Here is a 23,342-nt window from a genome sequence, read left to right on the forward strand (position 1 = left end):
TCTCAGGTAATTGTGACCCTCGTGACCACAGCACCTGAGAGGCCTCGACCTGCAGAATTGAGCGCGAGGGGAAGGCGGTGAATCTGAGGTGAAAATAACAAAACTAATTAAAGCTGAGCCGAGGTGTACATGCAGTCCTGGCAAACGTTCTTTCTGTCTTCGCCAAAGAAGACTCTTTTAAGTTGAGTAGCCGGCACTGCTAAAGCATACACTCGACCACAAGTACTGAGTGGAGGTTAACCTACTGACTCACACAAGTCCATTCATCTTTTTGTTACGATGGCGCCCCAGTATTGCCTTGGCTAATGTCGTCCCCCCAGAGTAATTAAATTGAGCCCCGAGCACTCGTTCATTGAGTCCTCTCCCCATCCATCACTGACCTGGTGTGCCTCCTTTCCTGTGCTTCATTGTAGAGTCATGAGTGGTGCAGGGTTGGCATCTGGGCACAGTACTTCACACACCATATATGGCCTTACAAGCTGAGTCCAATGTGAAGTCCGCTCACGGGCCACTGGATATACCAGACAAAGGCTTTTTAGTTTGATTTTAATGGCTGGAATGTGTATGTTTCATTCTGGCAAACAATTGGAACTAAATATATTGTAATAGTATAACAAAACATTGCACAACCCAAGCAGGGTGAACACTAATTTGAAGGCACTTTTTGTCTTTCCTCCCCTTGTTTTTGTATCCGTGTGGTGGGAGACATGCTGCCACTTTGTTTTCTACACTGCTGTGTGGATCACGTAGTCATTTAGGTTGATGGACAGACACGTGCAGGAGCCCCACAGACGTACCGAGAGCTGAGCACCCGAGACAGGACTTGAGACTTTCCACAAGGTCGTTGCAGCTCAAGTAAAGCAGGCCGCTGCAGAGCGCGCCCGAATATTAAGCACCGTGGCAAATGCGCTCGCTTCTCTACACCGTGAAATATTGCAGCTGTTCTACTGCAGGTTACGTATCTCCTGGAGATTTATGAGTTGACGTTTGGTTTATTTTAGTCACCACTTCCAGGTGTTCCCTTTCGTTTCTGGTGCTTTTAGGCTCAGTTTAATAATTCAGTTCCTACTTTGTAACCCACTTTGGTGGTCTTCTTATTTTTCCTTTATTTGTTCAAGGGAAAAGTGAATACAATTAGCCCTTGTTCACTCCGCACCTTTGTTGTTCTTCTTTGCTATTTTTGACAGCCCAGAATGTAAACAGTGGGCTGAAGAACATGGCTTAAAGGTGTTTGTAGGATGGGTAGACCTCTAATGGAGAAATTCAAATAGGAAGACGGAAGCAGTGCGTACAAGACGTGGAGGTGTTTGTCTCTCTTTGTTCTAAGACAGGTCTGTTCTTATACGTCACAATCGGAGAAGGAATGCAAGTGGAACAATTGAAATGCATCACTGGGACCCCAAGGGAGAATTGTCTGTCAACCGGAAAGAAGTAACGAGGCCAGCACGGGTCGCCCCGAGTCAGAGAAGAACAAGCCGTGTCACTGCACGTGTTAACATCTCGTGCTAGACGTTGACTAATTGGTCTAACAACTCCCACCGACGTCAGTACCGGAACTGTTGTTATACACTTTATAGAAGACAAATAGGTTTGCAGCTTCTTTAAAAAGCAACTAAGTGTTCAGTAAATTGAAAACAACCTTAGAAAGTGCTCAGGGTCCTTCCTTTGAGGGCGTCTAAGAGGGGCTGCTAAAACATTTGAACCTTTAAAGATTGTTTTGTCCATTTTCATGTCACTACACAAGAGTAGATGGAACATTTTGACAAGAAGAGGCCATTCAGAGAAGCACAAATTGGTGGTCCCTAATCTCTGAGTGCTTATACCATCAAGTTGAGATTTGATTGGTTCCTGAAGAACTCGTTCGGTGTGTGTGTGTGTGTAGAATGTCAGTGTGACGAAGTACATGCAGTGGTCCTCCTCCACTGAGCCCATGTCATATCCTACCTGCCTGCCAGTGTGGCCGCCATTCTGCTCGGTTCTTACTGAGTGGACCAGCTGTGTGATTGTGCCCCGCTGGTAGCGGTGGTTGGTTGTTTTTTTTTGACAGAGGCACACATGGAGTATTTTAGACGCTTGCTCAAGTCGCTGCAGCCCTGGTGCATCAAGCGCAGATCCTGGAGGTCCACAGTAACTTCAGGTTTTCATTCCAGTGAACATTCAATGCTGCTAGTTGAACTTTCTTCTTACGTTTTGTTTGAGGTTCTCAGCCCTTAATGGTTTCTTCTTTACGTGAACCTCACTGAGGTGCAAATTGAGCCAGAGGATGATCTCGGGAATCAGAGGGGTCACTACTTTTGCCCCCTGCCAATTTCTTAATAAAGAGCCATTTCTTGCCGTTAATGAAGCACATTATTTAATTCTTTTTTTATTTTTGTGTTCTCATTCTGCCACACAAGACGTTTCCAGAACTATTGATTTTTCCCCTGTTTCCTGAGAGTGTCGTCAATATATTTTATTACCCAGAACAGATCAACATTTATCCAGCCTTGATGGTTTATTTAGACCGCTGCCGTATGATAGACACACCGGGGCAAGTCGGATCAAGTCAGCTGATCATCTGCTGGCTCACTTTACACTTCATTATTGTTTGGCTGCTAGTCAAAGCAAAAAGAAACCATTAAGGGTTATGAATCTTAAACTGAGAGGTTCTGAATCTTTAAAAAATCGGCCACTTGCGTTTCATGCGGAAGATGTTGCTTGTACAAGTATTAGCAGCGGTAATTGCTTACAGCCCCTGAAGCCGAGACCTCCTAGGATGCGAGTTTGAAATGTGTGGTGTAGTACAAGAACACCCTGCACTTGTATCAGCCCAGAGCACCATTTTGTTGTTTTAGTAGTGTTACCTCCGAGCCCTCCCATCGGCCTGGCTCATCTGTTACCTCTTATGTCGTAGTAAGAGTTGCCGTCAGTGTTATGCCCTGAGATTCCATTGTGACACACACTTCTGTTCAGGCAACACATAAGGGATACCTGCTCTTTATCAGCATATGACAGGGAAGATCGAGCAAATGGCAAACGGAGGAGCATGGAAGGTCATTCCACAAGATAGTGGAGGCTGCAAAACTTGGACGGCAAGTGGTGACAGGAGATCAGTGTCTTGAGAAGACTCAAAGTAAACGAGAATAATAACGTTAATACATTTTATTGACAGAGCGCCTTTCCCATGGTGCTTAAGTAGGTGATCGCTTCGCTTAGGTGATTCCACCACGGCCATCGACACGCTGACCTCCGATTAGGTTCATTTCAGATGCTGCTTGTAGAGAAGGCCTTCACTTCTCTCATCCCACCAAACCCAAGAAGCTTTGTGACAGTGTCCCTAACCAATCACAGCGCATTCCCCAGTGGCCCTAAAACGCCTTGTAAACTTGAGGAAGGAGTAGTAGGTCATGAGCTCGAAGGAGAACTAAAGCTGTACTCCATTACAAATCAATCGAATAGTTAAAGCAGAGATAATAAAACGTGTGTCATGTCAAGTTCACTTATCTGAAATTCTCTATTGGGGTCTCCATCAGTATAGCAAGTGAGTTTGGGGAGTCTCGGTGTTTGTTAACCTGAGGACACTAATGAAACCTTCAAATGCATGAAGAACGTAATGCTCAACATGACATGGCCATTGCTAGACCACTTTTGAGAGAAGAGGACGTGGTTTACTGAGAAAGGAGGCTCTGTGGTGATACTAGGGATACTTTAGGGACCACCAGGGTCTCGCTAGGTTTTGTTTCCAGAATGTCTGCAGTTTCCCCTTCTCCATTGTGGGCTGATGGGTTTGCTGTTGCCATCACTTCAGCTTGAGTTTTTATGAACGTCTCTTTTCTTAAACAGACACGTGTTTAGGGCTCCTGTGTTTTGCTGCTACAGCTTTGTGCATGTGAATCGATGTAAATGGAGAGCAGCCCCCAAAAGGCTGACTGTTTAGTGACGTTGTAGACACTGGCACAGGTTTGCACGTGACCTGCATGGTGGTGTTTTGCTGTCTCGCGGCCCTCAGCATGTACTTAGTCTTTCTACACTTAAGCAACGCTCCTGTGAACGCTAACATGACCTGCTGCCGACTGCGTATTGCATCCTCGTAGGGTGAGCAGATGTATTTGATGGACGTTCGTTCATGAATTGTTGCTGTTTATTTCTCCTTCTTGTGTTGTGTTTGGAAACCCTTTTGTTTGCCTGTTGCTCACTTATGTGTTTGTTTTTTGTTTTTAGCAGAGATCTTGAGCATTTAACGTCTGGGAGAGACCTTTATCACACAAAGAGAATACCAAGAAGTAACACCGATGAGATGGAGCTGAGACTTCGTGACACCGGAAACGACAGCACAAGCACGGCGCCCAGGAGCACCGAAGAGTCGTTGTCTGAAGATGTGTTCACAGAGTCTGAGCTCTCGCCAATCCGGGAAGAGCTTGTGTCGTCTGATGAGCTTCGACAAGACAAGTCATCGGGGGCTTCTTCAGAATCTGTTCAAACTATAAATCAGGCTGGAGCAGAGTGCTGCCTGTCATCCGAGGCTGGGGATTCCACCAAAACAGGGACTGATGTACCGTCTGTCAATGACAGTGGGATCGGAGTGGAGTCTGAGAAATTAACGCTGGAGTTTAAACGTGAAGACGAGCAAATCGCATCTCTGCCGCCTTCTGGGTCCTGTCCACCTGAGGCTAAGCAGGAACCAAGCACGCCCACCGCAGAGCCCCACAGTGCTGCCTGTGAAGTCAATTCAGAGAGCTTACCTGTAGAAATGGATGTGCCTTCTTCAAAGAATTTGGAAGCAGAGACTGAGGACAAAGATGTTACAGACAAGGGCAAAATGACCAAGGATAAAACGGTGGACTCTGAAAGCGAGGTTGAGGAACTCCGAAAACTCTGGAAGAGCCACAAAATGCAGCAGGCAAAAGAGCAGCGGGAGAATGTGCAGCAGACGCATAAAGAAGTGAGGCACAAAGCTGGGAAGGCAGTGGATGCTCATGGAGATGGTATGTGCTTTTACACGGATAGCGAGTCTCTCCGAGTTTTGTGTAGCATCTCTTCTCGGTCCAGGTCAAGACCGCACGGCATTATACGAGGGTGTACCCAAAAATAACCGGAATCTGTACCTGGCACGCAATCTCGACTTAGTTGCGAATTTCGCTGTTAGGTGTAGCACACTTTCAGTATTCTGTGGCAGTCTGCCACGTGACGTTGCTCCGTATTGCTCGCACGTCATTCTGTGTTGGTTTTTTGTGGTGCTTATTAAACGTGTTCTGCGATCTTTGTGATACGTGATCATAAAGAACAGTGAGTCTGCGTTCAATTTTGTTTTCTCTTAGGGAAAACCGCTTCTGAAACTGTAGTGATGCTTGAAACGGCTTTTAAAGAGGAAGCTGTAAGTAAAACGCAGGTCTCCAATTGATCGTTGCATTTCAAACGAGGAGAAATGTCATTGGAAGACCAAACGAGATCTGGTCGACCTCGAAAATCTTGAAAAAGTTCGCAGTGCAATTTATGAAGAGCATTGTCAGGATATTAAAGAGAATCGACTTGGACTTCTTGCCATCTTCCCTGCTCACGTGATCTTTGCTCTGTGCGACTTTTTCTTGTTCCCGCATATGAGAAAAGAACTCATTTTTGTATTGTGGAGTAAGTCAAAGAAAAATCACTGCAGGCCTTGGACAACGTTCCTCGTCAGCAATACCAGTGGGAAAACCGTCAGGACAAGAACATTCATTCACATGGAGAAGACTTGGAAGGAGACTAAAGTTTCAGGATGTAAAAATTATTAAAACCATTTTTTTTTCCAATTCCAGTTATTTTTGGATACCCCCACGTACATCACACTTTAGATCAGGGCCTACCTTTAAATACGCCTCTCAGTCATGTACTGTTCTGCACAACGACAAATAATAGTAAATAATAATTCTTTGCATTTATATAGCACTATTCTCACTACTCATAGCACTCAGCAATTGCAGGTTAAGGGCCCAACAGAGCAGAGTCCCTTTTGGTATTACGGGATTCGAACTGGCAACCTCCCGATTGCCAGTGCAGATCCCCATCCTCAGAGCCACCACTCTGACCTTAACAAAGACTTCTTTGGGTCTTCATCACACTTACAAGTAAGTCCTCTCTGTGTAGTGTGGAATTTTAAGAGCTGGCGATCCACTCGTGAAATGACTTGTGAGAATGAGGGCTTGTTAAGAATTAATGGCGGTTCACAAGGTGCATACTTAAGAGTGCGATATTGAGGGGCTTTGGTAAGGTCTTGTGACTTGTAGAAGCACTGAGGGTAGGACATGAACTGAAGTATTAACCGTCCTTATAAAACTTAAGAAGCCAAACTCATTAAGTGAAGGCAGCAGAGAAGATGCAGGGGAACGTTACAAATATGCCTCCTGAAAATCAGAACTCGACCTACAGTGCCGTCCAAAAGTGAATTTCCCCTTGGGATTAATAAAGTATCTGTCTGTCTGTCTGTCATCGCCATTCTGTGGGTTTCAAAAGACAGAGACACACATGCCAAGAACAAGGAATTTTATTGACAACCTAACGGTTCTAAGTTTATTTTTTTAGCACTAAAGTAAATTGTTTGTCCAAAGTATATTTGTAAAAAATAAAAACGCTGCTCTTGGACTAAATGTGAGGCAAACGTGTCTTTTCTGGCAACAAGCAGCGCTTTCCAGTTTTTATTTATTAGAAATTCACTTTTGATAAATGGTGTACTTTAAACATAAACTGTCAGAACACTTAGGCTGCCAATGAAAACAGCTGTACATGTGTGCATCTCTCTTGAAATCCCGAGAATGGTGCTGATTTACAAGGGGTCTGAGTGATTCTGCGAGATGATGTGTTGTCAGGTGTCCGCTCAGTTTGACCCTAATTTCAGAGCACTGGGCTGTGCGTTGACTAGTAGGCTGACCGGTCGACATATCACACAACTTTACTGTAACCTGCAAGTGTTCGCCTAAAGCAAGCACAATTTTCCCGTGTCGTATTCCAGTCATTTCTTTGGTCGCCGTATTGTCCATTTGCTGTAGTCGAAGACAGGACGCTTCCTTTTATAATTTGTACTTGTGAGTGCAAAAGCCAGAATGCCTGTTAAAGCAGGTCAGGCTTAGTGCCACTTTAAAGTGATACACGTGGGCTCACGAGCTAGTGCAAGGTTTTTAAAATGTGGGCGCGGTGGGCCGGGGGCATTTCAGACTACCCACATTCAGCCTTTATTATCAAATCAAAGAATGGCGACAGCACCGGGCTCAGTCAGTTCAGTGGCCTCGATGGCCGTGGTGCTGTGGGGAATGCCACGAGTCTGTGAGCCTCGGTTGGGACTGAACGCTAACTGGGCAGCGGTGGCGCTGACCACACATAATCCTGCCATGGACCATCCAGTTTGTTGTGACAAATGAGGGCAAGAGACGCGACGAGTGCAGCTGTTTTGTCACTAATTTTTAAATACACAGAACATAATGAGGCACATTGTTGTTCCTGTTAACGCACACCCACATGCTGTAGGTCGAGGTCCTCCTCTGTATTACTGCTCATCTCCCGTGTCATTGAGACAAAGAGATGTTTTAAGATGCATTAGTGTGGCTGTTAAAGGTCGGCGCGGTATGATCCTTGACAGAAGCCATAATTAAATGAATCTTACTTGACTAAGCCGATTGTACGTTCTTTTGTAATATTAAGTGTCTGCAGATTACGCGCTCCAGCCAGACGTTGTGCTGTGCTCCGTGACTGCATTATCTGCAACGTCAAATCTCATTTGAATGCAAAGGCATGATGAGTGAATCGGAAAGGTTGTTAGATGTGCATAATGGCAGGATGTCCAACACACTCCTCCTCTTGTAATTTACTCTGCTGCTTTTCTCGGGCCGGAAACCATGCACGAGGCTCATGTCTACTGCACCTTGGACCAGTTGTGAGCAGAAGAGGCCGTTCAGGCCAATGAGATCTTCGGCCAATATGACGTGCGTCTCTGCGGCCCAAAATCAGATCAGTAATAAGATTCTGTTAGCTTGTCCTCCTGCACGTTAACAGGGCATGTCAAAGAGGGAGCCTTTCACTTTGTTACATGCTCTGAAATATTTGTAGTGTTGCGTGTTTTATGTGCAGAGGACATGCCACGGCGTACAGTAGCTTCGCCTAAAGCAGCGGTCCGGGGCAGACGTGACATTTAATACGCAGAGAGCGCTTCATTTGTCTGCCAGTTTGCAGAGCTGCTCATGGCTATCTGTCGTCGTTTCTCGCATTTTACTTTCGGCTCAGTATTTGTGCCTGAAATGTTCATTCCGAGTGTGTTGAGGTATCCTTTGTTCAGCTCTCTGTCTGAAGCATTGCTTGACATTTCAACGTGTGATGGGCAAAGGGTGGCATGCGATGGACTGGTATAGGGCCCAGCAGTATGCTGGCTCCAGGCATGAAACTACTCATGCCAGTGCGGTAGGATGGGCGCCATTTTCAAGTGAAGCCCATTACAATAGATAAAGGCTCATCAGTAAAGGTACGCCTGGCGTCAGGCCTTGAAGACCCCATCGGACACCAGCGGGTTTCGGTCAGAGGATAACTTATGATGCGGCCTTATTGTAGACTTAAATTGTCGATCCACTGTATATACAAGTTGTCTTGACAGAGTGAGGTCCTCTGTCAGTAAAGTGGCATTCATTGCATAGGGCCCAGTGAGTGGCAAAGGTGTGCAGAGGTCTCGTTGGCAGTTCTTAGGTAGCAGTGGGCCTAATCCCAGTAATGTCCGTTGTCACTTTGGGACATTAGTTTGTGTCATTCTACTGCCCAAATGTAACCAAACTCTTAACTGAAGCACATGGAAGTCTTTGTGAGTCGCTCTTTTAGAAAATGCATCTCAATACATCAGTGCCCTGTAGTCGGCAGGGAATCAAGGAATCGGGTGACTCGGACACGCTTTGTGGCGCTTTGTGACGCTCCGTCTCTTGTGGTCTTTGTGGCGGTTTTAAAATTGCAGCTGCTTACTTATCATATGTGCCCGAGGTTGAGTAGCCGGGAGTGTGGCACCACTGTCTCTTAGGCTACGTTCACGTGTTAGCGCCGTGCAGCTGGCTCTTCGGTGACAGAATGTTCTCCCTTTGTTGGCAGTGAATGCTGTGCACGACATCTGGCAATGGAGTCTTCTGTCAAACATTCGGTTTCTTCAACTTTTTTCCTTCCTTCTGCCCAAAATCATGCTAAGCGGCCATATTAAGGTTTACCTTGTTACATTTAGCAACTTCAGCAGCTTCCTGCACATCCAACCCACTGGGCACACAGCTGCTGGCATTCTCGGGGCTGCACAGGCAGTCAGTTGTAGGCATTAAACTGCCACCTAAAGTTCAAACTCCAATGCAATTCATTCGATGCATTTTGACAAGAACGGGCCACTCGGCCCTAGAAGCTCGTCAGGCCTGTTCTCCTAAATTCTCCAGAGTAACATCAAGTGGAGATTTGAAGGCCCCCGTAGTGCCACTGGCCGCCACACCACTTGCTCACTTATTCCAAGTGTCTGGGTTTGTCTGTGTTAAAAAAAAAAAAGCCTCCTAACGTCTGTGCTCTTAACACGTTTTCACCTGTGACTCCGTGTTCTTGAACTCCTTTTAAAGTGACAGCCTTGACCCCCTGCACTCATTCCTTTCAGTCCTGTCATATCTTCATGGTCTTTCTCTTAAATTTAGAAGGTTCAGTCTCTCCTCAGTCCTGAATCAGCTTTGTCTCATCATGTGACCCTCTCGAGTGCTGCCATGTCTTTTTTGTAATGTGGAGGCCTCTCCGGCGTGTTAGATAACTGAAGTGTAACCTCCATGCACTGGGGGGTTTCCATATAACCTGACATCCTAGTAGCCCTCTTGATTTCTTCTGTCCACTGCCTGGATGTCGATGGTGATGTGACCACTAACTGGTCCTTCTGCCCTTCCAGTGTGTCTCGTTTCTACTCCCTGTGTGTAATATTTTAAGCCTGTGGGCTGCTGCGGACCCTCTGTAAAGATCAAGCTGATTCTCCTTTATCAACCCTTCCACCTGTTTTATGTGCAAAGCTGAGGTCACTTCATGTACTTTTGGCTCAGCAACATGGCCTGCAGTTCACCAATGGCCACTAAACTGGATGTGGTGACACATTTTTAGTCCCCATAAGCCTTCCTGATGAGCACCTCCTCGAGGACATGGATTACATGTAGGCCACGTTTTTACAGCACGTTATTGTGTCTTATTTCTGCTCCTTTTGTCGACTGCAAATGATGTCACGCTGTCGTATTGTGTCACCCTAGGTCTCGTAATCAGCAAAGAGAAGAGGAGGCACAGATCCCACAAGTTCTTGTGTCTTCGAGTAAGGAGGCCAATGAGGAAGACGTTTGTGTCTGTGGCGAGCGCGTCCATGCAGCAGTATGCGCAGCGGGACAGAAAGCACGAGTACTGGTTTGCCGTTCCACAGGAGAGGTACGTACGTACGTTGGCTACTTTTTGCCACCTCCAGTTCATTATTTAAGGCTGAGGTTTACATTGGCGTAAAGCTGGTCGTTTTTGTCTTTTCTGTTTCGAGGAGCACTGAACATTTTTTGTGTTATTTCCTGTGTTTTCGTGCTGATAATTTGCTGGCATGTGCAGCTTTGGGTCTTTGCATCGCAGAGTGGAAACTGAAAGGCACCACGGAAAGATGGGGGCAACGCTGCGGGGCTCCATTACATGTTATGGAGAGGAAAAACGGAAAAGTTTCAAGAGTCCTCTTATTTGTAAGAAGTACTTCTTGTTGATAAAAAGTGAAGAGCTGCTTTATAAGAGCGTAACCGGGACATCCACACCAAGCTTGACGTCTCTTATGCACGTCCTGCTTATTTCTTTATTATTCTGTTCAAGGCTCGACTAATGTGTCCTTCCACCAACATTACCTGTCATATTATATTCGTCATTCAGAAGAACAAATATATTAATTTGATATTTATTTTGGAAAATCTGCCCAGCCTGCTGATATTAAACATTAAGCTGCCACTGTGCTTTCAATATTTACAAACTGAAAAAGAGCGAATAATGATTTATTGATAAATTATTTAAACTAGGAGACAAAAAGTTATTCTTCATGCCGAGATGTGGCTCACTGAAGACCCCACTTGGTCTCACAGTAGAAATGGAAACCTTGACTTTCAGTCAGCTGACCAGACGCGCCCACCCTCTCGACTGTGATGCGGCCCTGACTTGCTTCCCACGATGGCAGGATTTGCACGTTTTAGCTAAATGTGAGCTGAGAAGAACGGGTGTGTGGTTGTTCGTGTCGCCACTGACACGCGGATCTAATGGAGCGAAACTTCCCATGGCACATGACTCTGACGTCGATGTGGATTGCTTAATAAATAGGAGGGCAAGCCGATAGTAATTGTCATCAGTAGGGGGTGTGGGAGGCTGTCCTGCGCCTCCTTCATGCTTGACATTCCACCGTGGGAGATCACCATCTCCATATTGTGCTGGAAGCCGTCTGTGAATTTCAGCCACTGGTGTGCCACCAGCAAATAAAAAATGGATCACTTCTCGCTGTTCTTTAACTGCGATCAAGTCTGGAGACTCGGTGGGCCCTTGCCAAGCCTCGATTATGTGTAGACAATTCTTTGTCGATTGGGATGTGTGCTTTAGGTTGGTGTCTTGTTGGAAGACCTCACCACAGCCCATTTTCAGCCTTCCGGCAGAGACCAAATGTTCTGTTATTGAATGGAATTCATTATGCCACTGATGCTAACTAGAGACCCCCACCATTGCCGCTGCCAGCTAAACAGCCCCAAAGCATCCATGAGCCACCACCATATTTTACGGCTGGGGTGAGGTGCCATTCTTTGCATGAAGGCCCCTTTTGTTTCTCCAAACCTGACAATGGTGTGTGTGGCTCTGTGTTTATCTCATCTGACCCCAAGACACAAGCCCAGTTGTGGCTCCAGTGTTGCTTTGGCAAAGCTCAGACCCTGGAGTTTGTGTCTTGGCCTCAGGGGGGCTTCTCTCATGGAACATGTCTGGTCACGGAGGTGCTGTCTCACTCGATCTCTGGGCCCCACTTTGCCTTCTCCTCTTCATCACTTTTCAGATTGGTCTGCTATGGCCCTGATTGTGCTTACTTACTGCTGATTTCAACTCGGTACCCGACTGCCAGTCTGCGCAGCTCACCGGCCCTCCATGTCACTGGAGTCGTGAGCTCTGTGATTTTGCCCGAGGTGATGGATGGCCACTTGTTACTCCATATTTAGACCCCAGTGAAAGAGGACGAGGCCCAGACATTAATATCAAGACGCATTTTTTCCCCAAAGATGCCAATCCCGTTGGCTTTATTTATAGTAATTTTCAGGGGTGCCAATAATTTTTGATTTTGACAGAATGAACCACTACAACGATAAAACGACACTGTTGTTTTTATTAAATAGACAGTTCGCAATTTCTGCAAACATCTGACAAATCGTTGTCTGTCTTTATTATGTTTGTGCTTTTGCTTACTTGTTTCTGGAGTTTTTTTTCCTCATCCACTGCTGAATTTGATTTTTTTGTCACTCAAGTGAGACAAATGGCATCTCTGCGCTGAATGCTAATATGACAGAACCCAGATTGTGTCATGTCAGATTTGTGTGCGAATTTAAGAAGGCTGGAGGTGGAGTGGGAGAGGTGAGGAAGAACACAAAGCACAAATGCAAGAGCAGGAAGCCAACGCTGAACGTGGCAGTGCCATTGGCACAGTTCTCTGGAACTACGACACAGCTGTTGGGATTATGAGATCAAACATAAATATTTATTGTGAAGCAAGGAATAGTGGAGGCTTCAGAAATCTTTGGGGTGCCAACCTGGCTTACCCCCATTTTTAATCAAACAACTTGAAGTAAGCAAAGTTGCTCGGCACGCATAGCACTTCAACAGAAAGCGGGTGCTCCTGGCAGACTTGAAAGTCCGTCTCTGGCTCATAAGACACCACCCCTTTGTGGCGGATGTGTGGCACTGTCTCCTGGCGATAGGTGCCGTTCTCAGCAGCGGTGGTATTTCCCGGCCTACCTGAGCCCCTTTGCATGCATGTCGTCATTTTGCAGTGCTGGAACCGTGCAAGGGAAAAACGGATTGACACTTGGCCAGAAAAGAGTGACATGTGTGACGAGGGCTTTGAAACTTTACAAATGGTGACTATCAGCAGTAGTGTGGCAGTAGAGTTGTGTTCTGTTCTGGTCTGTAACTGTGTTGCCCCTTTTATGAAGTTGTTGTCATTATTGTCACTAGCTTAAGGACCCCAAGTGACGTTAAAAGTTACCAGGAACTCCTGAGAGGTTCATCATTTTACAAAGACCCTATGACTGTAGCAGTGCTCTAGCAGAGGTGAAGTTGGCGTTAAACTTTGACTCCGCCGGCCCCTGTAGACCAAGTCTTGGTGGCGCTGAAGACCAGCATTCCTGGGTCACTTGAGCTTTCTTCTCGGACACTTGTGTCTGTCCTCTGCCCAAGAGTGGTGGCATCTGAAAGGAATCCTCGCTGTTCTAAGCTTACCTTATCCTTTTCATGTAGCGCTTTGCGGCTGATGTGTCAACAAGTCTGAAACGCAGGAAGCAGCGGTCATGTGTTCCTCAGTCAGAGAGGGTCTGTTCACCAGTGAATACCAATGAGGCAGCCCAGCCGGCGCAGAAGAGACATTGGTGTGAATCCAGCACCACCAAGAAGGCCAAGTTTGACTCGTGGACCTTTAGGATTTGGCAGCTGAATAGACGCCTCAGTTCATTTGTGATTTTGAAGGTTTAGCTGTCTTGTCAGCTGTGTTTTTAAGAAAAATAAATAAATAAAACTAATGAGAAATTGTAGAAAATGAAAAGGGGTTGAGAACTTTTGAGTGTGCTCCAAATTAGGGTTAGGGTGTGCTGTCCATCCTGGGCTCACACATTACGATTCCTAGGCGTTCCCTACACAGAGGTGTCAGATGAGTGTCATAATGTCAGGCTTAGGAGCAGACCTCCATCAATCCATCACCTTTCAATCGTTTAAAGGCGCATTTTGCACATCAGCTCCACATATTTTATCAAATCCGTAAGCCAAGGGAAGGGAGAAGTACAATGGGGACAAGTTCAGCAAGCTCACTGCCCTGTCCACCTCATTTCTCCAAAGTAACACCAAGTCATGTTTTGAAGGCCCCTAAATTCCCACAGCTCTGCACCATTGTGGAGAGTCCTTATGTGCAAACTGGGATGTTACGGCTTTACGTAGAGCCATACTGCTTGGTGCTGGGATGAGTCGGCATTTTAATGTTCTGTTTGTAAAGCGGATGTCCAGTTACGTGAGTCCTGGTCATGCCGTGTATCAGACTGGTCTCCTCACGGGACCGTGTCAGTTTAAATGACTGCCTATGTCACGCTTACTGTCTCGGCACAGTCGCACTCGCCCCTTTGTGTGACAGCCAATAGCGTGCTGCCTGGTGGTTCTGTACAAAGGGTTAACGGGTATGGTGAGTCTTTATATAAAATGAAGACTTTGACTGGAAAAGTCGCGCAGTGTGCCTGGCATGCAGTCAGTGGGCCTTTTTAACTGATGGAAGGGTTAGGGTTCACTTGCTTTCAAGTGAACAATTTGTCAAAGTAAAGTCAAATTGAAGAGGCCTGATGACAATGTGACAGTAGACACATCAAATGGTGCACCGAAGTCCAATTATTCACAAGCGTTGATCCATAAAGGTTTACTCCGTATGCAGTGGACCCAACTAGACTTTTACAGGAGTGATTGTTTCTGAGGTCAAGATGCATTCATTGGAATTTGAAACTAAAAAAAACAATTAAATACACAAAGATTTTGTTCTTTAACATTCATATGTGTGGGTTTAGGGCTTGCGTGTTTGACGCATTGAAACATTTATTTAGAGGGCAACAGCTAAGGGTTACACGGATAAAGACGGGGAGAAAGGAAAGCAAATTGGGCCTTTAAACTCCTCCCACTTCGGCCCTGCTTCAGTTTACCCAGAGGTAGCCTCATTTGTGGACTTTGCATGTCTGCTTATGTTTCCTCCCAGCATGCCTTAGGCTGATGGACGATGTTGCCGTGGCTCGGTGTGAATGCATGTGAGCGTGTGTGAGCAAGAGCTTTCATTTTGAAGGACAGGCTTCGAGTTCAGCAGCTGCTTCTGGAGGTGAACGTCCAAGCTACCCATAATAATCCTGCCCTGTGCTGGAACAGCAAGTCTAGAAACTTCTTGGTTTGAGTCAATGGGAGGATGGTAAAGGTGCAAGCTCATCATTTGGATGGAAACACAGAATGTACTGCACTGCACCAATTTATTATACACACGTTTAGCTTTTCATTGTGTGATGTAAGACACGCACAGTCTTCACTTTTACACGGGAATCATTTCTCATTGCATTCGGGGAAAGATCGGTTTAAAAGACAAGCAAAATGAGCTTAATGGTCTAATTCAATTAGTTAATGGTAGTCTAAACAGGACTTGAGAGACTCTATGTTCTGTTTGGAAAAAATATTTGGTAGCAAATTGAGCGTGAAATCCATTTTGTTACAGTGTGTGTTCTGAAGGCCTCCTTTGTTTCTAAGAATAGGACAATTCTGTCTGACGTTTCTGAAATGATAAGGCACTTGAGCTTTCTGTTTGCCTCCAGTCTGCGAGGATTTTAGTTTGTGTGACCCTTCGGTCAGTTTGCTTGGACAAACAAGAAGAACTCGATCACCTCCTAAAGTCTGAGACCATTTTAGGCGAGTTCAGCAGGCCTCGCTGCTGCTGCTCTGACGTTTCGCTAAGACACAAAGAAGAAACATCTTGACAGGAAAGTGAACCCTGGCACATTGGACTGTTTGACTTACTTGTTGAGTGCCAAACGCTTCATTTTCAACCGAATTTGGGAGCCTGGATTTTTATTTTGGTCAACATCGCCTCCTCACCTGGCCTTCACTCAGAAATGGTGAGGTTCCTGTTCCAGTGCTGTGGTCCATTTCTGAAGATGATCAGCAGCACACCAGTACAGTCAACTCTATTCTAAGGGTCTTCATGTCACCAGGCAGGAGCGCAGTGCATTTAATAAACAAATAAGTGCCAGGCTGAGTGTTTTTTACATAAAGTTGCTCGTTTCTCTGTAGGAGAGCACACTACACAGCGACTCGGTGCCCTGCCCTGCCCTGCATGCGTGGACGGTCGCCTGTAGTGCTTCTTTAGAATTACAGTCGCCATCATACTTGGCAAAGCAGGCATCATACTACCTGAGCACCACGAGGTACATCTGGTAGCTCAACAAAATGCCTGCTGTGATGTTCCTTTCTCCTTAGAGAACTTCAAACACAAAATGATGTGCAGACCTAGTGCTTGAAAAGGCATGGACCTCCTGTAGGTGTGCGAAGACGTGTTTAAATACTCGTGCTAATGCATCAAGAAATACACACAAGACGGAGCTGTGCTAACATGTTTGACGTGTGACCTACACTTGTATGGAGGCTCCAGATGGATACCCATGGTGTTCACGCCATGACGTGCAGAGTCTCGCAACTGCTTTTGATTTGCTTTGCTTGTCTCATCACTTGAAGCCAATTACTGAAAGTCTGAATTCAGCATAAATCAGTCAAACAACACATCTGAGCATTTAAAGTTTAGTTTACCAGAAACAGTCATTGAGCATACAGATGGGAATGTTAACGCTGAATTCATTTTGACTGACACCGTAGCTGTTTTCAGGCTCATCTGTTAACCGTGTGTTCGATCAAACATGTTCACTGCAACCAATTGTCATCTTTATGTAAAGAAACTCTTGCTATGATGTAATAAATGAAGGAGCAAAATCTAAATGTCGTCTCCCATGGACACGCGTGTGGTCAGGCCAGAAGAGCTGACCCTACCTGCTCTGGGGTTTATGGGCTTTTTGCACAGACGAGCCACTTGGCAGCTGGTGGTTACTCTCTCATCATAGCTGTCCCACCTAATTTGTCTTTGGTTTGTTTTCAGAACGGACCACCTGTATGTGTTCTTCATACAGTGGAGTCCTGACATGTATGGGGAAGGAGGAGGCACAGCAAGTCGCGAGCCTGGCTTCATGGTCGTAAAGAAGAACGAGGAATCCGAAACGACGGAAGAAACGACAGTGGAGACGCCGGCGAAAGAGTGGGAGGTAGGAGCCGGAGGGGGCGCTCGCTGGCTCACTCGCTCGAGTCTTTTATCCACTTTGTAAATGTTATTTTGTACATTGAAGGACTGTAGTAGTGTCCAAGTGATCCTCTCGAGTCCAGAAATTCACCTGTCTGTCTTGTTTGTTTGTTATTTACTTGTCCACTTTCTGTTGTGGTTGTTGAAATTACTTTTGCATGTTTTGTGTCAGTTTTGAAATGTCTTTGTAAAAATGAACGTCATTGTTTTGTCTGTCGGTGGGGTTTGACTACCTGTTATGAGACAGTGGTCTTTAACGTTTGTTATAAATATTGGCCGTGTAAATCTTAATGTTATTGTTGTTTAAATGGAGCATAAACAAATCTCTTTGAATATGTGCTCAGTGTTGGGCTGTAATAGGAGTACCGTATGTGCAGCAGGCCTCGTCAAAGGTCCAAGGTGGGCTAGGCAGGTAGAACTTTGATTTGTCCCCAGAGGGAAATGTGGCTTTTTACAGAAGCACTTTAGATGGACACACACACATTCACACGCAGCAGAATGACCACAAAATGAATACCAGTACAGTGTCAGGAACTCGAGCCACTGCTTCAGCAGCTTCATGCTTCGTTCACAATTACAAAATGGCCGCTGCAGCGGGTGCATCTCTGAGAGCACACTGAACCTGTCACTTGAACACAATGGTCTGTCTTGTCCAGTACTGAGTTCGCATGAACAGAAAATGACTGAAACTTGGACAAAGCATGTAATTCTGTCTACACAGTTGAGGACAGAAGATAAAGAAACTTTCATCACGTTCTAATGAAGGGCAGGTAATGATAACAGATAACAACCGTGCACTCGTGTTAACGGACAGAAGTGCAGAGAAGTCGGGCCTGCTGGACTGCACATGTCCTATGAAGATCCTTTACAGTCCACTGGCCATTTGAACCGGAGGTCAGTGGCTTCAGCACAAATCTTTACATCAGAGAAAGAAAAAAACATTTTGGGAAAATCGAACCATGCTTTGTGTTGACAGCTTCCACAATGTCTGAGTTTGCTCCTGTAACAGGGGACGTGCACCACCGGGTACAGTCCCTGTAGAGGCCATTCATATACTGCGGTCCTGAACTCCCCAGAGCTGACTGGAATCATCCAGAACAGATTTATGAACCCGCTAGATGTCAGGGGGTTAGGGTTAGAGGAGAGAGGTAAAGGTAAATTACAAACGGCCATCCCGTTGTCACTTTAGTCATTTAACAAACGGCCATCCCGTTGTCACTTTAGTTATTTAACAAAGTGTGCTCCTCCTTGTGAATCTGCTGCTTTTATGTTGGCCTCCCCCTTTTGTTAGGGTGAAGGGGTGGGAGAGAAACGAAGGGACTTCTTGTATTCCTGCTCCCTCCCTAATGAAGACCCCTCAACCCACACACATTTTCTGGCTCCCCAGACTCTGACCCTTTGGCACTTATTATCCCATCACAGAATTTTACCAGCCTAAAGACAGGAATACAAGAATCAAGAGACTCTGTGGTCTGTGTGGGTGAATCGGACCATAAAAGGGTAGGAATGGAGGTCCAGTAGGCCGCCGTTTCTAGTTGTAGAGTTTTGAATTGTCACCGGCAGTGATCCCACTTGCTCATAATGGTCACTTAGTCATGTGTTGTCCGTCCTGTCCCGTCCCGTCTGTATATTGTAATGCATGTGACTTCATGATAAGTTGTGTTTATTGTACATCTGGAGTTGGTATATCAAATTTGTTTTACATGTGGATTTGTTTTTTTGCTTTACGGTTTATTTAAACTATTATCGATGGTCAACAGCTCTGCTTTCCCTCTAAGACGAGTTACAATCTAAATAATCAATGTAGATCTCGGTGTTAACGTCTGCAGGGTGCCATGCAACTTCATAAATGCAATGGACGCCTCTCTGTTATATGCCATCTGGTTTGAAATTGGTAGAGCTTGTGATGAGCCATCTGTTGGAATGACAGACACACAGAGACTTATCGTTGTATTAAGGTGGACTTTGAAGAACCAGTTAAAATAGTAATGACAATTATTGTTTCTACTCTTAAATTGTGTTTGCAGTTCATCATAAACGTCTGCATTTTTGCTGCTAGTCCTCTACAAGCCTCTTTGCACAAGGGGTCTGCTGGCAGGTTTCTTGGCAGTCCGGTTTCTTTAGATGCTGTTGGTTGTTTGGGCACACGAATATGCCCATCTAGTCAGATGAAGCATGTATGCTGCTAGTATTGGGAATGTTCCAGACTGCTGCTCCCAAAGCAATGGAGTGACAGGACGAAACACATTCAAGTGTGAGCTGCGTGGACAAGCGTGCGAACAGACAGACTTAACGAGTGCATCGTCAGATTTGTACAAATTACTGAGTATCCACCATGGCCAAGTGGACTGTAGGCAGAAAGGAACCTGTAAAGACGATGTGGTGTGCCTGGGATGCCAAAGCCAGCATTAGCAACTTGACAATGGCAGCCTGGCCAGGCGACTCCTTGACGGATCCGTGGTCAGTGAAGGACAAGCTGACCACTCGAGGTCCTCATTGCTGTATGCGTGGCAGGGCAGCTGGTGATGCCATTCAGCTTCATCTTGCCCGTCTTTTTATGATGCTGAAATTCATTCTATTTTCTGAAGGGTCCTTCCATGGAGTGTCGAGCCGCTGTGTGAGTTTAAGGTATTAACTAAATCGTGCTGCCTACAGTATCTAGTCGGTGGATCTTTGCTTATCGTAAGTAAACCTTCCTGTTGTGCCATCGACAGCATGCAGCACCGCAATGAGCTTTACACCACACTTACAGCTATGATAGCGCCGTCATAATCAGAGTAAAAGTGATCTGGCCTTCCATGCACGAGCCTGCTTTACCCGCACGCTCGTACCTGTTCATGTGGGGCCAGTTACAGTCACCTGACACACACAACTGTATGATCTACGTTATGAAAGCACAAGAAACATCCTGGGCTTAAACTCCTCACCCGGTGGCTGCCTGCATTTTGCCAATTCCTGCAGTGCGTGTGTGTGGTTTTTGTCTTCCTTTGGTTTCGGGTGCCGAGGTTCTCCTCTCAAATCTGCAAACACATACACAAGTGTAAACTGGCCTCGTGGGCGCAAATGAGTGGGTGCTCTGGTGCCCAATTCAGGGTTGTGTCCTGCATGGCACTTGATGATGGACCCCAACAAGCCTCAATTGGGTTAAGGAACATTTGAGAAGGTTAATAAATGCATGGAGTGCAGGAGTCACGACTGAACACTTGTGCTGAATGCCCTAAAGTTCACTCGCACTCGGCCGCTGGTCCACGGGCTCCAAATTGTGTCTTGGCCCCCCATGGCTGCAGCTTTTCATCCCAATGAGCTTCCGAGTTTCTCTGGACTCCTACTTTGTAATTTCCCAGTTTCTGACCTTTGGTGTCTTACAAAACTGGGTTTTCTTAATTTTTATTGGAATGTAGCAATATTTCTGTGTGTAACATGGAGATAAAAGTAGAGCAATAAAAAATCATGAAATCAATTATAGGGACAAAACTGGGAGCCCCTCCACACCTGCAGATGGCCTTCTGTCACGCCTGGCCGTTTTCTATCCTTGCGGGCCTTGACTGAGGCAGATGGCAGTGAGATACGCGTACTCGGCCTTCATTATGTGCATCCCTTTATTAGAAGAGTCAGGACAGCAAACTGAAGGGACTGTCACCTGCTGAACTATAATCCTCTGCACGACTCCCATGTATTGCTCTTACTGATTATGTAGATATCCAAGGCGACTTACCAGATTTTCAGGTACAGTTCCTTACATTTCTTTGTTTTTCCCCATTGGGAACACAAGCAGGTGAAGTGGCCTGCTGATGGTCACATTAGTGTCAGTAGTGGGATTTGAAGCCACCACCTCAGGCTTTAAAGTCCAAAGCCTTAAAGACTACACCAGAGGTATGGAAAGATCAGGAAAAAAGATGAAACCCACCAGTGCAAGACTCTGCTGTATGAGATCTGCTGTTAACACTAATAGAGTCAATTAGACCCAAACCAAAAACGTGAGGGGTGAACACCAGTGCGCCAGAATGTCCCAGGCCGTTGTTTTTGTGATGCTTGTTAAGACGCTCCAGCGACCCTGATGTTAAATTACCCGGAGATTGTGCATTCCAGAAGGCTACACAAAACCAACAGCTTTTAAAATGAACCTTTTTATGTAAGGTTCTGCTACGGGGTCCCGAGCTGGTTTGTCATGTGGTGGGTACGGCAATGCGCTATATTAGCGTGTGCCAATAATCTCTCGCTTCTCTCTATGGGCATTAAACCTGAACTGTCACAGCGAACATCGGGGTCCCCAGTCACAGTGCTGAAGCCCTGCAGGTTTTCATTCCAACAAGTTTCCAAATCAGAAGGCAGTCCTTGCTGAAAGTGAAACTCGGTGTTGAACTCAAAAGCTTCTTAGTGCTTTCCTTCATCTAAAACATTCTGAGTTTCTGAGAACATTAGCTGTATGTTTTGTGGACGAGAACAGATTTGCACTTCACTGACGTTCCCTTTTCCCTCTCATTTATTTCTGAACATTTTATTGATACAGATACTTCATGATGCCTATGCACTGCTGTAAATGGATCCAAGTTAGCTGGAGGGCTGGTGGTCTCCTTGCTATCTGCATTTCTTTAATAGCTGTTGGCTGGTTAAGAAAAATGGGAAACAATTAAAACCGAAATGCAGCTGTTTGAATCTAAAATAGGCGTTCTGAATCATAGCACGTGAAGTAACTAAAATTAATCACAAAAAATATTTAAGAAGTGCAATCAAGTGAAAACCTTTAGCCAGCCACTGTGGCCCTCCTTGGCCATGTCACGTGAAGTCAGATTATACGCATATTGCCGTTTGTAGTGAAATGCTCAGGTACTAAACTCCAAAACTTTGCATTTAGGGCGAATATAAAGGCCAATAATAAATGTACATGACGTTATAAAAAAAAAAAAATATATCATTACGTTAAATGCATACAACAGAACGCGTTACAATACAGTTATAAAAGATGTGGTAAAGAATAGCTAAATAAAGAACTTCCTCGCTTACGTAAAGTTAGTTAAGCCACTACGTTTGGATTCTAACGGACACTCTTAGTGACCACCCCGGGGGGTCTGTTGAGATGTGCAGTCGAGAACAGGGGCCATGTAAATAAGTATCGACACGAACGGCCGGCTTTGATTATTCAATCAGCTGGTGCTCACGAAGACTTGAAAAGTCGCTTAAAAAGGCGATCAAAAAGTGCGAGAGAAAAACTCGAAGGTGTGCGCCAGCCAGCCAGCCCGCCCGCTTGTCTTCTCGCATTCAGACGTCTGCCCGCTCCTAGTTTTAGCACCGGGGCACTTTCCGTGTCGCGTCCTCCGCGGGTCAGCTGTGCACGGACTTCCGTCGGGCTGTCCACTCGCCTGGCGCTCCGGCGGCTCCCTGCAGGTCAATCGAAATCCGTCAAATGCCGAGGCTTTGAGCAACCGAACCTGGTGATGGGGAAATCCCGCCTCCCGCAGCAAGTCCCATTGGTAGCTCGTAAAATATCGCTTTGTGATTGGTCGCTTGGCTTGAATGACGGGCTGTCCGCCGCGAGGAAGGCGAGGCGGCTGTTGACAAGTTGGTGCCTCGTTACCTCAGGTTGGACAGCACAGCACAGCACAGCAGAGCAGAGCAGAGCGGCTTGATTTGTCCTTATTGATCAGAATTAATTGTGTGCCGTGAATGTCGCACGTAACCTTTTATTTCACCTTTCCGAATAGGAGATGTTTTCATCTAGCCGCCTGAAAGAAGAGCAGCACCTGACGCCAAAGTACAAGTACAACTTGGTAATACGCTATTGTTGTTTTTGCACCGATGTGTGTGCGTTTCTCTCAGTCATTGAATTTTGTCCCATTGATTGCAGTTAGGAGGGAAAGTTCACCGCATGGCTTGCGTGTGCCGTTTGTGTGGCGTCCCGAAAAACGTTCACCGCGAACGCCTTGTGTCCTCGAGTGTCCCCGGCAGTGCGCTTGAATGTGGGAAGACGGCCGGCTCGCCAGGGGGCACACATTCGGTTCCTGGCGTTATGTTGTCAGTGTACTTATTTAAATGTGAATAACGTACTAGTTTCTTATTTAAGATTTATTTCGTAGAGCTTAAAAATCAGACGCTGAACTGAATGCTAAAGAGAAGCGCCGCGGATCCTCACCATTTGTGTATTCGGGTGTCCTGTTTGAAACATTTGTGTCTTAAATGTGGGAATGTTCCGCTATCCACAGTCAAGTTTCATTATGCAAGATCACACGTCAGTGCTGGGCACAAGCAG

At 45.8% G+C, this 23,342-nt stretch overlaps 1 protein-coding gene across 5 annotated transcripts in view; it reads left to right on the forward strand.

Moving 5' to 3' along the window:
• The window catches only part of LOC120515722 (oxidation resistance protein 1-like), a 148,576-nt gene that overhangs the window by 104,733 nt on the left and 20,501 nt on the right, over positions 1–23,342 (forward strand). For 2 of the 5 annotated variants that reach the window (XM_039736972.1, XM_039736974.1), the window contains exons 9-11: positions 4,201–4,964; positions 10,236–10,404; positions 16,898–17,060. In XM_039736972.1, the coding sequence (XP_039592906.1) occupies positions 4,201–4,964; positions 10,236–10,404; positions 16,898–17,060 (1,096 nt within the window). Of the gene's footprint in view, positions 1–4,200; positions 4,965–10,235; positions 10,405–16,897; positions 17,061–22,623; positions 22,864–23,342 lie in introns of those variants that run through there. The other 3 variants (XM_039736973.1, XM_039736975.1, XM_039736976.1) reach the window with 2 other exon arrangements.

Source organism: Polypterus senegalus, chromosome 15 (assembly GCF_016835505.1).
Source record: "Polypterus senegalus isolate Bchr_013 chromosome 15, ASM1683550v1, whole genome shotgun sequence".
Taxonomy (NCBI): domain Eukaryota; kingdom Metazoa; phylum Chordata; class Cladistia; order Polypteriformes; family Polypteridae; genus Polypterus; species Polypterus senegalus.